We start from the raw sequence: 18,686 nt of genomic DNA on the forward strand, positions 1-18,686 counted from the left end.
TTTTATTTGAGTCATTTTCTCTTTCTTCTTTACTTTTACTGAAGTATGACAATTGAGTACATTTTCCACCACTGCTGCTGAGTGTCTTGTTGAACCATTGAATGTGCTGACGTCAGTCCAAGTCCATGCCATCTTATAAAGACTAATCTCAGTGACCAAAAATACCCCTTACGCCGGTGTCCAACCTCCTCCATCTCTTTCTAAAAGCTCTTGGCTACAGTAAGCACTGCGGTAGGTCGTGAGTGCTCGTAGGGTAGTCCTCCTCTACAGGAAGGCTTGTGTTGTGGATGGATCATGAGAAGGGCATCTCCCATCTCTGGGTGTAGGCTGTCAGTTCACAGGGGCTGATCACCAGCATCTTGCTGCTCTCGATGCCTTCCAGGGCCATCTCACTGTCCAGGCAGAAGTGGGAGACCAGGTGCTCCAGGTGGGTGCCTGACTTCTGCCATCGCTGGAACACAACAGGTCATACAAAGATCAAGAAACTATACTGTACACAGAGACAGGCATTCTAATGTAATGAAACTGTTATTGTCCATTAATTGTTTCTGAACGCCATCGGTTCAAATAAATACTGTAAAGAAAAGGAGTTTGGGCAACTATTGTCCAATATTGACCCTGTAATGTTGACTTCTTATTTAGCTAATGATCTTTATTGCATGGCATGTGCATGGATGGCACTGTTATAGTATGGGATGCCATTATCTATCGTTGCTACTTCCCACTACTCACCACTAGATGTCCCTCTTGACTTAATTTCTGCCGAGTTACAATAATCGTTCAGAGCAGGGAATTAAGCTACTCTTTGCTCAGAATTGCTGATACCGTTGAACTAATTAGCATATAAACAAAACTACAGGATATTAACAAACATGCAAGGAATTTGTCATTGTCTCACGCATCCATCACTGGTTAGATAACTGACAGGCAAAGTCTGTTGCCAAGACTAGTGGGGCATATCAGGATCATGTATCCCTCCTGAGTGGTAGAAAACAATACATTGAATATGTGACACTGAGATACAGCTGTCTTTGTTCCACTGTATTTAGACTCAGTGAACAGAAACAAGCGCTGTTCCATTGTACCCCTGATCAAAGCAGCAAAGACTCAAATTGCCATGACACATTTTTTCCTTTTTTTTATGAAGCAAAGGGAGACTACACTTTTTAATTAAAAAAGAAAATAATTCAAACTAAATCAATTAGTATTCAGTGCCTGTGGTGCCTTGAAGTCATTGTTCTTGTTACTGGCTGTTGAAGCACAATTGATAGTAAAGCACATTCGTGGGATGCTGAGAGCCTCTCTGCTGTAGCCTGCAGTGGCCTGAGGGAACACATGAGCACGGTTGTAATTATCTATCTTCATTGCACAGTTTCCGTCTTGTGCGCCAGGGGTGGAACATGCTGCTCTGGGAGCCTTCTTAGCAGGAGGAAGTAGTTTATACCTGAGCAACTTCTGATAGCGTGAGGGCTGGGGCTACTGTTAACAGAGCACTGTTAATATACTGAACAAAAATATAAACGTAACATGTAAAATGTTGGTCCCATGTTTCATAAGCTGAAATAAAAGATCCCAGAAATGTTCTATATGCATAAAACGCTTATTTCTGTCCAATTTTGTGCACAAATTTGTTTATATCCCTGTTATTGAGCATTTTTCCTTTGCCAAGATCATCCGTCCACCTGACAGGTGTGGCATATCAAGAAGCTGATTAAACAGCGTGACCATTACACAGGTTCACTTTATGCTGGGGACAACAAAAGTACACTAACATTTGCGGTTTTGTCACACAACACAATGCAAAAGATGTCTCAAGTTTTGTGGGAATTGGCATAATGACTGCAGGAATGTCCAACTGAATGTACATTTCTCTACCATAAGCCACCTCCAACGTCGTTTTAGAGAATTTGGCAGTACATCCTACCGGCCTCACAACTGGTTACACAACTGTGTAACCACGCCAGCCCAGGACCTCCACATCCGGCTTATTCACCTGCGGGATCGTCTGAGGAGTTTTTCTGTCTGTAATAAAGCCCATTTGTGGAGAAAAACTAATTCTGATTGGCTGGGCCTGGCTTCCCAGTCAGTGAGCCTAGCTCCCAAGTGGGTGGGTCTGTGTTCTCCCAGGCTCACCCATGGCAGGACCCCTGCCCAGTCATGTGAAATCCATAGATTAGGGCCTAATGAATTTATTTCAATTGACTGATTTCCTTATATGAATTGAAATTGTTGCATGATACGTTTATAGTTTTGTTCAGTATAAAATCTACCTGCAGATATAGAGCTCTAGAATGTATCTATCTATACAACACTCACTTGACTCTGACGGAGCTGTGTATAATGTTTTAAGCATTATATGTATCATCTAATTCCCTCTCACGATCCCAGACACTAATCATTATCACCACATATTCATGATTCATCTGTCCCTGCAGTCTCGACCCAAACATCAATGTTAACACATTTTACAGTCATGCATGCTGCTCAAAACACCCTCCAACTCATAAACAGTATCTGAAGACATTCTGCACAAACCAACTCCTCTGTTTCTTGTTTTGTTTTCCTTATTGTTTACCATGAATGTCATAAAGCATGTATGACCTTTTCAGACAGCCTCAAACCATGTAAACAGCATCGCCAGCGTACTGTTAGATAAGCCGAAATAGACTGAGGACCTTGCCTCTGTCTTAGGGTGCAGCAGCAGGCTGGTGATACAGCCAGAACTCAGAGCTCTAAGGTAGCTCTGCTGGGCCCTCTACACTGTGTGAAAGCCTAAGTGAAAGATGATTTATGGCTTTCAGAAGTGTCTTTGCTCGTTTACGGCAGGGGGCTGCGGTGGCAGTGGCGGGCCAGCATGGTGTGGCATGCTGGGTGTTCAGGAGAGGACGGTGCCCTCTGGGCTCTTACTTGTTTCCCGTCGCTGATGTTGCAGGGCATGAGCATGACCTGGGAGGCAGGGAAGGTGGTGGAGAGAGAGAGGCAGTGCTGCTGCTGACGGATCTGCTGCCCGTGGGTGTAAATCCACTCCTGAGGAGAGAGATACACTGCTATTACAAACAAATACCACAACAACAACACACTATTCATTCAGTCTAATACACTCTCACTACACAAAAAGCACAATGTACACCTAGTGTACAAAACAGAATCCAGGTGAAGGCTATGATTGATCCCTTATTGATGTCACTTGTTAAATTAACTTCAATCAGTGTAAAACAGGAATGGGCAACTAGCATGCGGCCCGCAGCCCAATAAAAAAAGTTTTGGTCTCAATTTACTGTTGAGAGTTAGAATAATAAAATACACAAGGTGCAATTTTGAAATTTGGTTGTGCATCATCAATCACTCAATTAACCCATGTCAGCTTAATTTATTTTAGATTGGTAAATTAGGCTAGCGGCTAATTTACTACATTGGTAAATAGTGGCCCTGGGCCACTGCGACCCCTCATTAATTTTGTGGGCCCCACCCTCTTCAAAGTTGCCCATCCTTGGAGTAGATGAAGGTGAGGAGACATGCTAAAAAATGATTTTTAAGCCTTGAGACAATTGAGACATGGATTGTGTATGTGTGCCATTCAGAGGGTGAATGGGCAAGACAAAATATTGAAGTGCCTTTGAACAGGGTATGGTAGTAGGTGCCAGGTGCACTGGTTTGTGTCAACAACTGCAACGCTTCTGGGTTTTTCACGTTCAATAGTTTCCTGTGTGTATCAAGAATGGTCCACCACCCAAAGGACATCCAGCCAACTTGACACAACTGTGGGAAGCATTAGAGTCAACATGGGCCAGCATCCCTGTGGAATGCTTTTAACACCTTGTATAGTTCATCCCCCGACGAATTGAGGATATTCTAAGGGCAAAAGGGTGTGCAAATCAATATTTGGAAGGTGTTCCTAATGTTTTGTACACTCAGTTTATATGCGTGTGGACACATTTACACACAATCATGAGATACTGATAATACAAAATGACATATTTTTTTTCCCATTATTAAAACACCCTCAGATGACAGACTGGGTATGTATGTGTGTAGGCTACATCCAATCATGAGGCAACCCAATCCCTCTACCCGGGCAGAATGTGTGTCCCCAGTCCAGCACACACCACTACCCACGCCTCCAGTGCATCTGTTTCTGGTAGTGGGTTCACTCTACAGGAACATTCCATACATCATGAAATAATAAGAGTCTGTCTCTGTAGGTCCAGCCCGGGGAAATGTTACTGAAATGGCATGCTGGAGATTGACACACACACACACACACACACACACACATGTGCGCGCCAACAGTTGAGACAGTCGAGTCTCAACAATGGCAAAAACCCCAAATGAAAAACAATAAATACTTTATGTCCCATGTCCCAGACCGAGACATTCTAATTTCATTGACCACTTAAACTCGTAAACGATGTAGAAGCAATGCTGCTAAGCCTGTCTGTGTATGGTGGTGCATGCACATCCAGACACTTTCCATGGTCTAGCTAGCTTGCAGAGGATTTGATATTGATCCAAGGATCAAATTATTCACACATATTAAGTCATGAATCCTAGTGTTTTATGGTAGAATGTCAGACAGAAAGCCTATTTTTAAATGCAGTTGTTAAAGTCCCTCCTGGTACCAGCTGCCAGGTGACATCTCTGTACCCATATGTCCTATACAGGCCAGATGCACTCCACAACAAACTGTAGTTTCATTTGATTTTATAGTTGTGGCTAGGTCTTCATCCCCTGAGCCCTAAAAATAAACAATAAAGCATCTGTGTCCTTGTCTGGTGGAAAGCTTGTATTCTTGTAACAGTTGTCATGTTCTTGGATTTGACTTTTGTACACTTCCTTGGTTCCATTACATAGAACCATGTGTTTTGAAAATATGTTGAACATGGTTAGTCTGTGTAAGTTGTCTAAATATGGCCGTTCCTCACCAAGCTATACAATTGACCACTTATGTATGCTTGCTTTGATTGATTTCCCAACAGCAAGAGCAAATTGAGAGCTACTGATTTCACTCAAGGGACTCATATACATTGAATTACATGTTGAAACGGTAGATCCTGTCAACGGTTTTGTTTGGTATTAAAGAAACTTGAGTTGTTAGCAAGCGACATCTGAGGGCCAATGCCAAGACATGAAGAGGATTCTGGCTATTCGTAAAGTATTCAGACCCCTTGACTTTTTCCAGAATTTGTTAAGTTACAGCCTTATTCTAAAATGGATTAAAATAAATAAAAAAATGTTATGAGACTCAAAACTGAGATGCATCCTGTTTTCAATGGAGTCCACCTGTAGTAAATGTAATTGATTGGACATGATTTGGAAAGGCACACACCTGTCTACAGTACCAGTCATAAGTTTGGACACATCTACTCATTCCAAGGTTTTTCTTTACTTTTACTATGAGAAACAAGATTCTCTGGTCAGATGAAACCAATATTGAACTCTTTGGCCTGAATGCGAAGCGTCACGTCTGCAGGAAACCTGGCACCATCCCTACGGTGAAGCATGTTGGTGGCATCATCATGCTGTGGGGATGTTTTTCAGCGGCAAGGACTGGGAGACTAGTCAGGATTGAGGGAAAGATGAACGGAGCAAAATACGGAGAGATCCTTGATGAAAACCTGCTCCAGAGCGCTCAGGACTGGAGTGAAGGTTCACCTTCCAACAGGACAACGACCCTAAGCTAACAGCCAAGACAACGCAGGAGTGGCTTCGGGACAAATCTCTGAATGTCCTTGAGTGGCCCAGCCAGAGCCCGGACTTGAACCTGATCGAACATCTCTGGAGAGACCTGAAAATAGCTGTGCACTGACACTCCCCGTCCAACCTGACAGAGCTTGAGAGGATCAGCAGAGAAAAATGGGATAAACTCCCCAAAAACAGGTGTGCCAAGCTTGTAGCGCCATACCCAAGACTCGAGGCTGAAATCGCTGGCAAAGGTGCTTCAACAAAGTACTAAGTAAAGGGTCTGAATACTTATGTAAATGTAATATTTCAGTTTTTTATTTTCAATACATTTTCAAAAATGGCGAAAAACCTGTTTCTGCTTTGTCCTTTGTATTGTGTGTCAATTGACGAAAAAACGATTGAATCCATTTTAGAATAAGGCTGTAACATAATGTGGAAAAAGTTAAGGGGTGTGAATACTTTTCTAATGCACTGTAATTGAAGTCAATTAGGAAGACATGTAGTGAGTGAGCACTGAGCAGCAGCAGTAATGACAACCTTTCCAACTGGTGATTCCTATTCTAGATGTTTATCAAGGGCACACAGCAGGAAGTGTAGGTGTGTGTGACAACACAAGAGCGGTCCCATGGTGATCACTACATGGGCATGCTATGAAGCACAAAGTGGCTATAGTCATACTTGATGAGCAACATGACCTATTTGCTTTCGACCACAGTGCTGACCAGGTGCCGTTGATATTGTACCAATCTCTGATCACTAGATATATTAACCAATGGAGTGTTTGAAAAGTAATGCCATTTTCTGAAGTGGCGATCTTAGTGGTGGAGGTGTCAGAGATGAGAAGGCCCAGAGGATTGAGTGGGTCCAGAGTGAGGATTCATAATGAATGCTAAGAAATAAAGACATGACCCTAAATAAACATATTCAGGTTACACATTCTCAAATACCATAAATAAATACACATTACAATTACTACTGGAGAATCCTGCATTAAGAAGAAATAAACTAGGGTACACATTATTCTACCATTTGGGATTTAGCAATCATTGCGCATGCGTTAATCCTGTAGCATGCTTCCTACATGAAACAGTTTGCTCATATTTTATGATGACGTTTTTGTTCGTTTTGGTCTAGGCCACTTCGTCGGTGATTGGTCAACAGTACTACTGCTAGTAAGAGTGGGATCTATGGAGGGATTCTTCAATTAAGTGTTTTTGTCATTCAACGAGAGACAACTAGTTTTCATGCACATTTTTACATTGAGAAATACTGCATCAAACATATTAGTTAGATGTAAAATTGCACTACTAAGACCTCGCAAAAACGTAGAAATGAATGACAGATTTCTTCATTTATCTTAGATCACTTCAGACTATTTTGAGGACGTGTACTGGCTATATTGTAGCTACAGCGTCTCAAGTGGGACAAACAATAATATTGCCGCTTTTTTCTAGTTTTTCAAGTGAATGTCTTTTAAGGTAGTATGCAAGGCACAGACGTTCACTTTGTGTAGCTGGGTTCTGCTAAAAGCAAACCGAACCTAGTATGCTGGCGCCTTTAACCAAACCATAGGATAATTGGCGCTCTCGAACACAGAAGGAAGAAGGAGCACTGCTGAAGGAACAAACATTTCACCTAATCAATAACGAGGAATCAAAGGTAAGTTCTTACCATTACTTAATTTAGAAATAGCAATCTTATTACCAAGGCATGTGCACTTTGTAGTGGTCACATTTATACACAAAAAAACATGATTCATTTAGAGTGAAACGTTCTATCATCCGTTTCTTTCTCTTTACAGGTAATTATAAACATACCGGAGGACACCCCAGGCAAACATCAAGCTGTGTAACTGACATGAAGAGAGAGGAGCAGCTGAGGTAGGCCTAGAAAGTGGGTCAAAGGAGTTCGCGCTACGTTCAGCCCGTCTATTGTGTGGACCACGTTTCCAAGGGCTTTCCTTCCCCAAGGACAGGCAGAAATAAAAAAGGTCACACAAAAACAAAGTCCCATCCAGTCTCCCAGCCACAAACGTTAACACTTGGCCTATATGGATATGGCCAAATTGAATTGATTCTTACAGAAGATACACTACCAGTCAAAAGTTTGGACACACCTACTCATTCAAGGGTTTTCCTTTATTTAGAATTCTTTCTACATTGTAGAATAATAGTGAAGACATCAAAACTATGAAATAACACATATGGAATCATGTAGTAACCAAAAAATAGTTCAACAAGTCAAAATATATTTCAGATTTTAGATTCTTCAAAGTAGCCACCCTTTGCCTTGATGACAACTTTGCACTCTCTTGGCATTCTCTCATCCAGCTTCACCTTGAATGCTTTTCTAACAGTCATGAAGGAGTTCCAACATACGCTGAGCACTTGTTGGCTGCTTTTCCTTCCATCTGCTTTCCAACTCATCCCAAACCATCTCATTTGGGTTGAGTTTGGGTGATTGTGGAGGCCAGGTCATCTGATGCAGCACTCCATCACTCTCCTTCTTTGTCAAATAGCCCTTACACAGCCTGGAGGTGTGTTGCGTCATTGTCCTGTTAAAAAACAAATTATAGTCCCACTAAACGCAAACCAGATGGGATGGAGTATCACTGCAGAATGCTGTGGTAGCCATGCTGGTTAAGTGTGCCTTGAATTCTAAATAAATCACAGAGTGTCACCAGCAAAGCACCCCCACAACATCACACCTCCTCCTCCATGCTTCATGGCAGGAACCATAAATGAGGAGATCATCTGTTCACCTACTCTGCGTCTCACAAAGACACAGCGACTGGAACCAAAAATCTCAAATTTGGATTCATCAGACCAAAGGACAGTTTTTCACCAGTCTAATGTCCATTGCTCGTGTTTCTTGAACCAAGCAAGTCTCTTCTTCTTATTAGTGTCCTTTAGTAGTGGTTTCTTTGCAGCAATTAAACCATGAAGGCCTGATTCACACAGTCTCCTCTGAACAGCTGATGTTGACGTGTCTTTTACTTAATCATTTATTTGGGCTGCAATTTCTGAGGCTGGTAACTCTAATGAACTTATCCTCTGCTGGAGAGGTAACTCTGGGTCTTCCTTTATTGTGGCGGTCCTCATGAGAGCCAGTTTCAACATAGCGCTTGATGGTTTTTGTGACTGCACTTGAAGAAACTTTTAAAGTTCTTGACATTTTTTCAGATTGACTGACCTTCATGTCTTAAAGTAATAAGGGCTGCCGTTTATCTTTGCTTATTTGAGCTGTTCTTGATAATATGGACCTGGTCTTTTACCATAATATGGACATGGTCTTTTACCAAATGCTATCTACTGTATACCACCCCTACCATGTCACAACACAACTGAAGCGGCTAAAACTCATTAAGAAGGAAAGAAATTCCATAAATGAACTTTTAACAAGGTACACCTGTCACGACTTCCACTGAAGTCGTTTCCTCTCCTTGTTCGGGCGGTGTTCGGCGAGCGATGATCGGCGGTCGGCGTCACCGGTCTTCTAGCCATCGTCGATCCACTTTTCATTTTCCATTTGTTTTGTCTTGTTTTCCTACACACCTGGTTTCCATTTCCCTCATTAAGTGATGTGTATTTAACCCTCTGTTCCCCCCATGTCCTTGTGTGGAATTGTTTGTTTGTAAGTGCTTGTGCACTATGTTACTGGTGCGCATCGGGTTTTGTACCCATGTAGGTACAAAACCCGATGTACCCATATAAGCATGTAGGTTGAGAGAATGCCAAGAGTGTACCTAGCTGTCATCAAAGCAAAGGTTGGTTACTTTGAAGAATCTCAAATATAACAAATATTTTGATTTGTTTAACACTTTTCGGTTACTACATGATTCCATATGTGTTATTTCATAGTTTTGATGTCTTCACTACTATTCTACAATGTAGAAAATAGTACAAATAAAGAACAACCCTGGAATGAGTACAACCCTGTAATGAGTCCAAAATATTTAACAGGTACTGTATATGAAAAGCATATGGTAACCATAGTAGCAAGCAATTGAAAGGGAACTATATGGAGATAATGGGAAAATTTGTTAGACCACACTTCGATTGTTGCAAGACTGGACCCAAACCATTACACTGTTGACTTTATTTGCATTTTACATTTACTGTACTTTTCGCCGCAACCATTCTGGATAAATTATGTAACATGATTAGACTATTCATGGAAAATGTGGGGTAGGTGCAACATGAGACAAAAAAAATACAATGGTTTGAGTAAGAGGACTAACTGGTGTCCACACACCTCTCCAAAGTGTGCACAGTTCCTAAGCACTTTTATGACTCAGAATCTTCAACTACAAGGTACTTTTTCAGCTATCCTAGCTGTGCTGTTGAGGAACTAGAGCAAGCAGACTTGTCGCTGTTTCGTTTGGAACACACCCCTGTATACCCACCATCACACAATGACGGTTGTTTTCGGAATCCAAAGCCGGTCGATTATAACTCGTAATCTGGGTCAGGTGGACATGATTTGAAGGCTTGTTAAATTGCCAAGATGACTAGCTAAGTTATAAAATACGATCTTACAGTGTTACGCTTTCACAAGGCAATTCAGAAAATCGGAAAATGTTGGTGCGCATAGAAAGGAGTTATAAGTGGATTCAGGCATGTGTGCCGCTGCAAATTTTCTTCACAATAAACAAAGATAAGCTCGCTCTGACATCATTTATAGCATGTTACTCTACCGCCACTATGTTCCAATTTAGGCGCTTGTTAGAGCCCAAGTCGGCCATTTTCAACCTGTATACAGGTACAAGTGTAAAGGGCTAACAAGCTCTGCAGTAGCATACACTAACAAGTGTACAATATCACAGCTAGCATTTCATGATTTTTAAGGCTCTTTTTTGTACATAGGCCTACATCAACATGAAATGTTGATATGCTATTTTACACCCCATTTCTTATGAAATACACTGCTCTACCTTGAGAATACAGCCCATATTGTTTATATGTCATAAACAATATGGGCTGTATTCTCAAGGTAGAGCTGGTCCACATGGATCATCAGTGATTATCTTTCCCTGCAGCAGTCACATCATTAGATTACAGCACTGCTCCAATAAGAATCACATCACCTGGAAACACATCACAGAGGATAGGGCCTAGTGTGTGTGTGTGTGTATGAGTGTGTGCACATACGTTATTTGTGGCAATGTGCGCACAAGTGTGTTTGCGAGCTCGTGCCTATGTCTATCAGTAACAGCAGCCTCGCCAAAGGCCTGTGTGGAGGCACTGTGTTTCGCTGTGGAGGTGACACCAGTAGGCCAGTACAGCCCAGTACAGTAGGTCTCTCTCTGGGCAGAACAGAGCGGAGGTCTGTAATAAGAAGGCCCAGCTGGGCTGTGTGTGTTAAACGGCAGGTGGGTGGAGATGAGGCCTGCTAGCAGATGAACAGGTCAGAAGGCAGAGGGTATGCACATATCACTGCTTAATAGGATAAACTGCACTGTGTAAATGTGCTCTGTATTAAATCTAATTACCCTGCGGTAATGGCACAGCTTTTTTACGATGTCCGTTGTGGCACGCCGATGTTCATTTAATATTAATCTAGCGTGGCTCGAAGTCTAGGGGAAGAAGCTGTGCACTACTTCTGGAGGCAGACGCACAGTTGCTTTTAGAAGCTTTACACTAGAGCAGACAGACTGGTTGAATAAAGGCTGAGTGAAAACCTCACTTGAGTCCTTCATAGTGGAAGCTGTGTTTTTGTCTGAATCTCCTTCCACTTCCCTGTTTTAATCAGAACACCTGACAACCACCAGTCTGGATCATAAGGAACAGCTGTGGCCATACTAAATGTACTTTGAGTGAAGCCTAGCTAACAATTCTAGGGAAATAAATGTTTTTGTAATGTTACCCATAATGTTCACCGAATGTTTGAGTGTCCACTTTTCTGTTATTTAGTGGAACATTCTATCTATTTTAGAAAAAACCTTCTGAGAAACTTTTAAAGCATGTTTTTGTGTTAAAGTTAGGGGAACCCATAATGTCTAACAGACCTTATTTACAACGTTCTTATTTACAATATTCTCAGAATATACAACACTGAAGTTCTAGACGCGTTTTATGGGACGTTGCAAGAACATTCATGTGTCCAGTTTTCTGAGGGTTCGGAGAATATTACATCAGTATCACCAAACATACACAGAACATGGTTGCCATGTTCTCATAATACACTGCTCAAACAAATAAAGTGAACACTAAAATAACACATCCTAGAACTGGATGAATGAAATATTCTTATTAAATACTTTTTTCTTTACATAGTTGAATGTGCTGACAATAAAATCACACAAAAATTATCAATGGAAATCAAATTTTCTCAACCCATGGAGGTCTGGATTTGGAGTCACACTCAAAATTAAAGTGGAAAACCACACTACAGGCTAATCCAACTTTGATGTAATGTCCTTAAAACAAGTCAAAATGAGGCTCAGTAGTGTGTGTAGCCTCCACGTGCCTGTATGACCTCCCTACAACGCCTGGGCATGCTCCTGATGAGGTGGCGGATGGTCTCCTGAGGGATCTCCTCCCAGACCTGGGCTAAAGCATCCGCCAACTCCTGGACAGTCTGTGGTGCAACGTGGCGTTGGTGGATGGAGCGAGACATGATGTCCCAGATGTGCTCAATTGGATTCAGGTCAGGGGAACGGGCGGGCCAGTCCATAGCGTCAATGCCTTCCTCTTGCAGGAACTGCTGACACACTCCAGCCACATGAGGTCTAGCATTGTCTTGCATTAGGAGGAACCCAGGGCCAACCGCACCAGCATATGGTCTCACAAGGGGTCTGAGGATCTCATCTCGGTACCTAATGGCAGTCAGGCTACCTCTGGCGAGCACATGGAGGGCTGTGCGGCCCCCCAAAGAAATGCCACCCCACACTATGACTGACCCACCGCCAAACCGGTCATGCAGGAGGATGTTGCAGGCAGCAAAACGTTCTCCACGGCGTCTCCAGACTCTGTCACGTCTGTCACATGCTCAGTGTGAACCTGCTTTCATCTGTGATGAGCACAGGGCGCCAGTGGCGAATTTGCCAATCTTGGTGTCCTGCACGGTGTTGGGCTGTAAGCACAACCCCCGCCTGTGGACGTCGGGCCCTCATACCACCCTCATGGAGTCTGTTTCTGACCGTTTGAGCAGACACATGCACATTTGTGGCCTGCTGGAGGTCATTTTGCAGGGCTCTGGCAGTGCCCCTCCTGCTCCTCCGTGCACAAAGGCGGAGGTAGCGGTCCTGCTGCTGGGTTGTTGCCCTCCTACGGCCTCCTCCACGTCTCCTGATGTACTGGCCTGTCTCCAGGTAGCGCCTCCATGCTCTGGACACTACGCTGACAGACACAGCAAACCTTCTTGCCACAGATCGCATTGATGTGCCATCCTGGATGAGCTGCACTACCTGACCCACTTGTGTGGGTTGTAGACTCCGTCTCATGCTACCACTAGAGTGAAAGCACCACCAGCATTCAAAAGTGACCAAAACATCAGCCAGAAAGCATAGGAACTGAGAAGTGGTCTGTGGTCACCACCTGCAGAACCACTCCTTTATTGGGGGTGTCTTGCTAATTGCCTATAATTTCCACCTGTTGTCTATTCCATTTGCACAACAGCATGTGAAATTTATTGTCAATCAGTGTTGCTTCCTAAGTGGACAGTTTGATTTCACAGAAGTGCGATTGACTTGGAGTTACATTGTGTTGTTTAAGTGTTCCCTTTATTTTTTTGAGCAGTGAATATATACAATATATAATATATATACAATATTAATGTTTTAGAGCTCTGATCTTCCTGTTACTCCACCATGTCCATGTCAGAGATCATTTAGTCTGACTATTCTCTCATCGTTGATTTGATTGACTTTTTTCATGAATTTAAGGGCTTTCTGTGTATTTATCTAATTGTGGGGCATAGTAACCTGTTTTAACTTATAATCCTGAATCACTATGATCAATAAAACATTATGAGTGTACTTTTATCACATTTACATCCAAATGCATTCCTCCTATTGCTTACACCTATCAAGTTGTTTCAGTTCTACTCAAAGGCCTAGGGAGGAGGGGTTAGGGTTTCTTCTGGACAGGGCCTAATTATACTGTCCCTACGGATATCCATTTTTGGGACAGTGATTACGGTGTTGTGCTTATTGGGCCGGTATAGTTAGGCCCTGTCCAGAAAAAACCTTAACCCCTCCTCCCTAGGCACTTGTGTAGATCTGAAACAAATTGATAGGTGTAAGCAATAGGGTGAATTCACTTTGAAGTAAATTTCAGCTCTGTTAAAAGTACACTCAAGAAAAACTTATATTGATCATAGTGATTCAGGAGTAAAATTAACAGGTTAATATGCCCCACCAACACCAGCTATACAGAAAACCCTTATATTTTTGAAATACGTAAATCAAATCTATGGTGAAAGAACAGTCCATTTAACTTCTTATGGCTGGAGGCAGTATTGAGTAGCTTGGATGAATAAGGTGTCCAGAGGTGCCCAGAGTAAACTGCCTGCAACTCAGTCCCAGTTGCTAATATATGCATATTATTAGTATATTTGGATAGAAAACACTCTGAAGTTTCTAAAACTGTTTGAATTATGTATAACAGAACTCATATGGCAGGCAAAAACCTGAGAAAAAATCCAACCGGCAAGTGGGAAATCTGAGGTTGGTCGTTTTTCAACTCATTCCCTATTGAAGATACAATGGGATGTTGCTCATGTTGCACTTCCTAAGGCGTCCACTAGTCTTTAGAACCTTGTTTGATGCTTCTACTGTGGGGGCAAATGAGAGGGGAATGAGTCAGAGGTCTGCCAGAATGCCTTGAGCTCGTGACGCTCGTTCACATGAGAGCGAGCTCTGTTCCATCGCAATTCTACAGACAAAGGAATTCTCCGGTTGGAACATTATTGAAGATTTATGTTAAAAACATCCTAAAGATTGATTCTATACTTCGTTTGACATGTTTCTACGGAATGTAACCGAACTTTTGGACTTTTCGTCTGCTCGTGCGTCATGAAGTTTGATTCCTGGGAGTGCATTCTGATGAAGATCATCAAAAGTAAGTGAATATTTATAATGTTATTTCTGACTTCTGTTGACTGCACGATATGGCGGATATCTTTTTGGATTGTTTGGGCTCTGTGCGCCGTACTCAGATTATTGCACGGTTTGCTTTTTCCGTAAAGCTTTTTTGAAATCTGACACAGCTGTTGCATTAAGGAGATGTTTATCTAAAGTTCCATGTATAACACTTGTATTTTCATCACCCTTTATTATGAGTATTTCTGTAAATTGATGTGGCTCTCTGCAAAATCACTGGATGTTTTTGGAACTACTGAACATAATTCGCCAATGTATACTGAGATTTTTTAATATAAATATTAACTTTATTGAACAAAACATACATGTATTGTGTAACATGAAGTCCTATGAGTGTCATCTGATGAAGATCATCAAGGGTTAGTGATTAATTCTATCTCTATTTCTGATTTTTGTGACTCCTCTCTTTGGCTGGAAAAATGGCTGTGTTTTTCTGTGACTTGGCTCTGACCTAACATAATCATTTGTGGTGCTTTCGCCGTAAAGCCTATTTGAAATCGGACACTGTGGTGGGATTAACAAGAAGTGTATGTTTAAAATGGTGTGAAATACTTATATGTCTGAGGAATTTTAATTATGGGATTTCTGTTGTTTTGAATTTGGCACCCTGCACTTTCAATGGCTGTAGTCATATCGATCCCATTAGCAGGATCTCAGCCATAAGAAGTTTAACTGATAACTGAAACAGACATGGTGATGTAGCAGGAAGATCTGAATGCCATGAATCAAGAGGCTGTGAGTTCAAATCCCAGGTAAGGACACGTTGAATAATAATGGATGCATAAATTAACATGCACAATGTAATCATGTACAGTATGTCAAAGTGTGTCAAATATGTAAGTTGAAAACACTATGTTAAAACCACTGCATGTGAGTATCTCAAGATGGTGCCAATTTATTGTGTTTTTTTGTTTGTTTCTTTCCGTTGTTTGTAACTTATTTTTTAAACTTATTTTGTACACAATGTTGCTGCTACCATCTCTTACGACCGAAAATAGCTTCTGGACATCAGAACCGCGATTACTCACCACGGACTGGCAGAATCTTTTTTTCCTTTAACGAGTCCGACTAGCATGACATGAATGATATACTGCTTTCCCGGGAACAGGCCCAGATCCCCATCATTTGCGTGAAGAGAAGGCTGAGAAAAAGGGGCCAGAGAGCGGGCTGCCTTCTGAGAATTCGTAGGTGATCGAATAAACCCCCACTTCCTTTCATTCTGCTAGCAAACGTGCAGTCTTTGGAAAATAAAATTGATGACCTACGGAAGATTGAACTACCAACGGGACATTCAAAACTGTAATATTTTATGCTTCACGGAGTCGTGGCTGAACGAAGACATTATCAACATACAGCTGGCTGGTTATACGCTGTATCGGCAGGATAGACCAGCGGCGTCTGATAAGACAAGGGGCGGCGGACTATGTATTTTTGTAAATAACAGCTGGTGCACAATATCTAAGGAAGTCTCAAGGTTTTGCTCGCCTGAGGTAGAGTATATCATGATAAGCTGTCGACCACACTATTTACCAAGAGAGTTGTCATCTATATTCTTTGTAGCTGTCTATTTACCACAACAAACCGATGCTGGCTCTGAGACCGCACTCAATGAGCTGTTTACCAGAGGGACAAAAACTATAGACCACCTTTACTCCACACACAGAGACACGTACAAAGCTCTCCATCGCCCTCCATTTGGCAAATGTGACCATAATTCCATCCTCCTGATTCCTGCTTACAAGCAAAAATTAAAGCAGGAAGCACCAGTGACTAGATCAATAAAAAAAAGCGGTCAGATGAAGCAGATGCTAAGCTACAGGACTGTTTTGCTAGCACAGACTGGAATATGTTCAGGGATTCCTTCGATGGCATTGAGGAGTACACCACATCCGTCATTGGCCTCATCAATAAGTGCATCGATGACGTCGTCCCCACAGTGACCGTACGTGCATACCCTAACCAGAAGCCATGGATTACGGGCAATATCTGCACTGAGCTAAAGGCTAGAGCTGCCGCTTTCAAGGAGTGGGATTCTAACCCAGAAGCTTATAAGAAATCCCGCTATGCCCTCCGACGAACCATCAAACAGGCAAAGCGTCAATACAGGACGAAGATCGAATCGTACTACACCGGCTCTGACTCTCGTCAGATGTGGCAGGGCTTGCAAACCATTACAGACTACAAATGGAAGCACAGCCAAGAGCTGCCCAGTGACATGAGCCTACCAGACGAGCTAAACTACTTCTGTGCTCGCTTCGAGGCAAATAACACTGAAATAGAGAGCACCAGCTGTTCCGGAAGACTGTGTGATCACGCTCTCTGCAGCCGATGTGAGTAAGATCTTTAAATGGGTCAACATGTATGGACTAATGAATGTTCTTGCAACGTTCCCATAAAACATGCAGAGAACATGCCTTGCACATCCTTGCACATCACAGCAACATTCTTAGGAAAATGTTGGTTAAGGTCGCAGGGCCAGACGGATTACCAGGACGGGTACTGCGAGCATGCGCTGACCAACTGGCAAGTGTCTTCACTGATATTTTCAACCTCTCCCTGTCCGAGTCTGTAATACCAACATGTTTCAAGCAGACCACCATAGTCCCTGTTCCCAAGAACACTAAGGTAACCTGCCTAAATGACTACCGACCCGTGGCACTCACGTCTGTAGTCATGAAGTGCTTTGAAAGGCTGGTCATGGCTCACATCAACACCATTATCCCAGAAACCCTAGACCCACTCCAATTTGCATACCGCCACAACAGATCCACAGATGATGCAATCCCTATTGCACTTCACACTGCCCTTTCACACCTGGACAAAAGGGACACCTATGTGAGAATGCTATTCATTGACTACAGCTCAGCGTTCAACACCATAGTGCCCTCAAAGCTCATCAATAAGCTAAGGACCCTGGGACTAAACACCTCCCTTTGCAACTGGATCCTGGACTTCCTGACGCCCCCCCCCCCCCCCCCCCCCAGGTGGTAAGGGTAGGTAAAAACACATCTGCCATGCTGATCCTCAACACAGGGGCCCCCCAGGGGTGCGTGCTCAGTCCCCTCCTGTACTCCCTGTTCAATCATGACTGCACGGCCAGGCACGACTCCAACACCATCATTAAGTTTGCCGATGACACAACAGTGGTAGGTCTGATCACCGACAACGACAAGACAGCCTATAGGGAGGAGGTGCCTGGACAACAACCTCTCCCTCAACGTGATCAAGACAAAGGAGATGATTGTGGACTACAGGAAAAGGAGGACCGAGCACACCCATTGACGGGGCTGCAGTGGAGCAGGTTGAGAGCTTCAAGTTCCTTGGTGTCCACATCACCAACAAACTAACATGGTCCAAACACACCAAGACAGTCGTGAAGTGGGCACAACAAAACCTATTCCCCCTTAGGAGACTGAAAAGATTTGGCATGGGTCCTCAGATCCTCAAAAGATTCTACAGCTGCAGCATCGAGAGCATCCTGACTGGTTGCACCACTGCCTGTATGGTAACTGCTCAGCCGTGCGGTAGCAGACATACAGTAACAGATATAAGACACTATAGAGGGTAGTGTGTACGGCCCAGTACATCATTGGGGCCAAGCTTCCAGGACCTCCATACCAGGCGGTGTCAGAGGAAGGCCCTAAGAATTGTTAAAGACTCTAGCCACCCTAGTCATAGACTGTTATGTCTGCTACCGCACGGCAAGCGGTACCGGAGCGTCAAGTCTAAGTCCAAGAGGCTTCTAAACAGCTTCTCTCCCCAAGCCATAAGACTTCTGAACATCTAATCAAATGGCCACCCAGACTATTTGCACTGCCGCCCTCCTCTTTTACACCACTGCTACTCTCTGTTGTTATCATCTATGCATAGTCACTTTAATAACTCTACCTACATCTACATA

General features: G+C 42.9%; 1 protein-coding gene across 1 annotated transcript in view; it reads right to left on the bottom strand.

Annotated features, from left to right (window-relative positions):
* The window catches only part of LOC139415154 (UDP-N-acetyl-alpha-D-galactosamine:polypeptide N-acetylgalactosaminyltransferase 14 (GalNAc-T14)), a 119,403-nt gene continuing 100,717 nt past the window's right edge, over positions 1-18,686 (bottom strand). The window contains exons 14-15 of the mRNA XM_071163022.1: positions 2,908-3,027; positions 1-451 (exon numbers count right to left, since the gene is read on the bottom strand). Coding sequence (XP_071019123.1) covers positions 293-451; positions 2,908-3,027 — 279 coding nt within the window. The 3' untranslated portion in view covers positions 1-292. The remainder of the gene's footprint in view (positions 452-2,907; positions 3,028-18,686) is intronic.

This window comes from Oncorhynchus clarkii, chromosome 8 (genome assembly GCF_045791955.1).
Source record: "Oncorhynchus clarkii lewisi isolate Uvic-CL-2024 chromosome 8, UVic_Ocla_1.0, whole genome shotgun sequence".
NCBI lineage: Eukaryota > Metazoa > Chordata > Actinopteri > Salmoniformes > Salmonidae > Oncorhynchus > Oncorhynchus clarkii.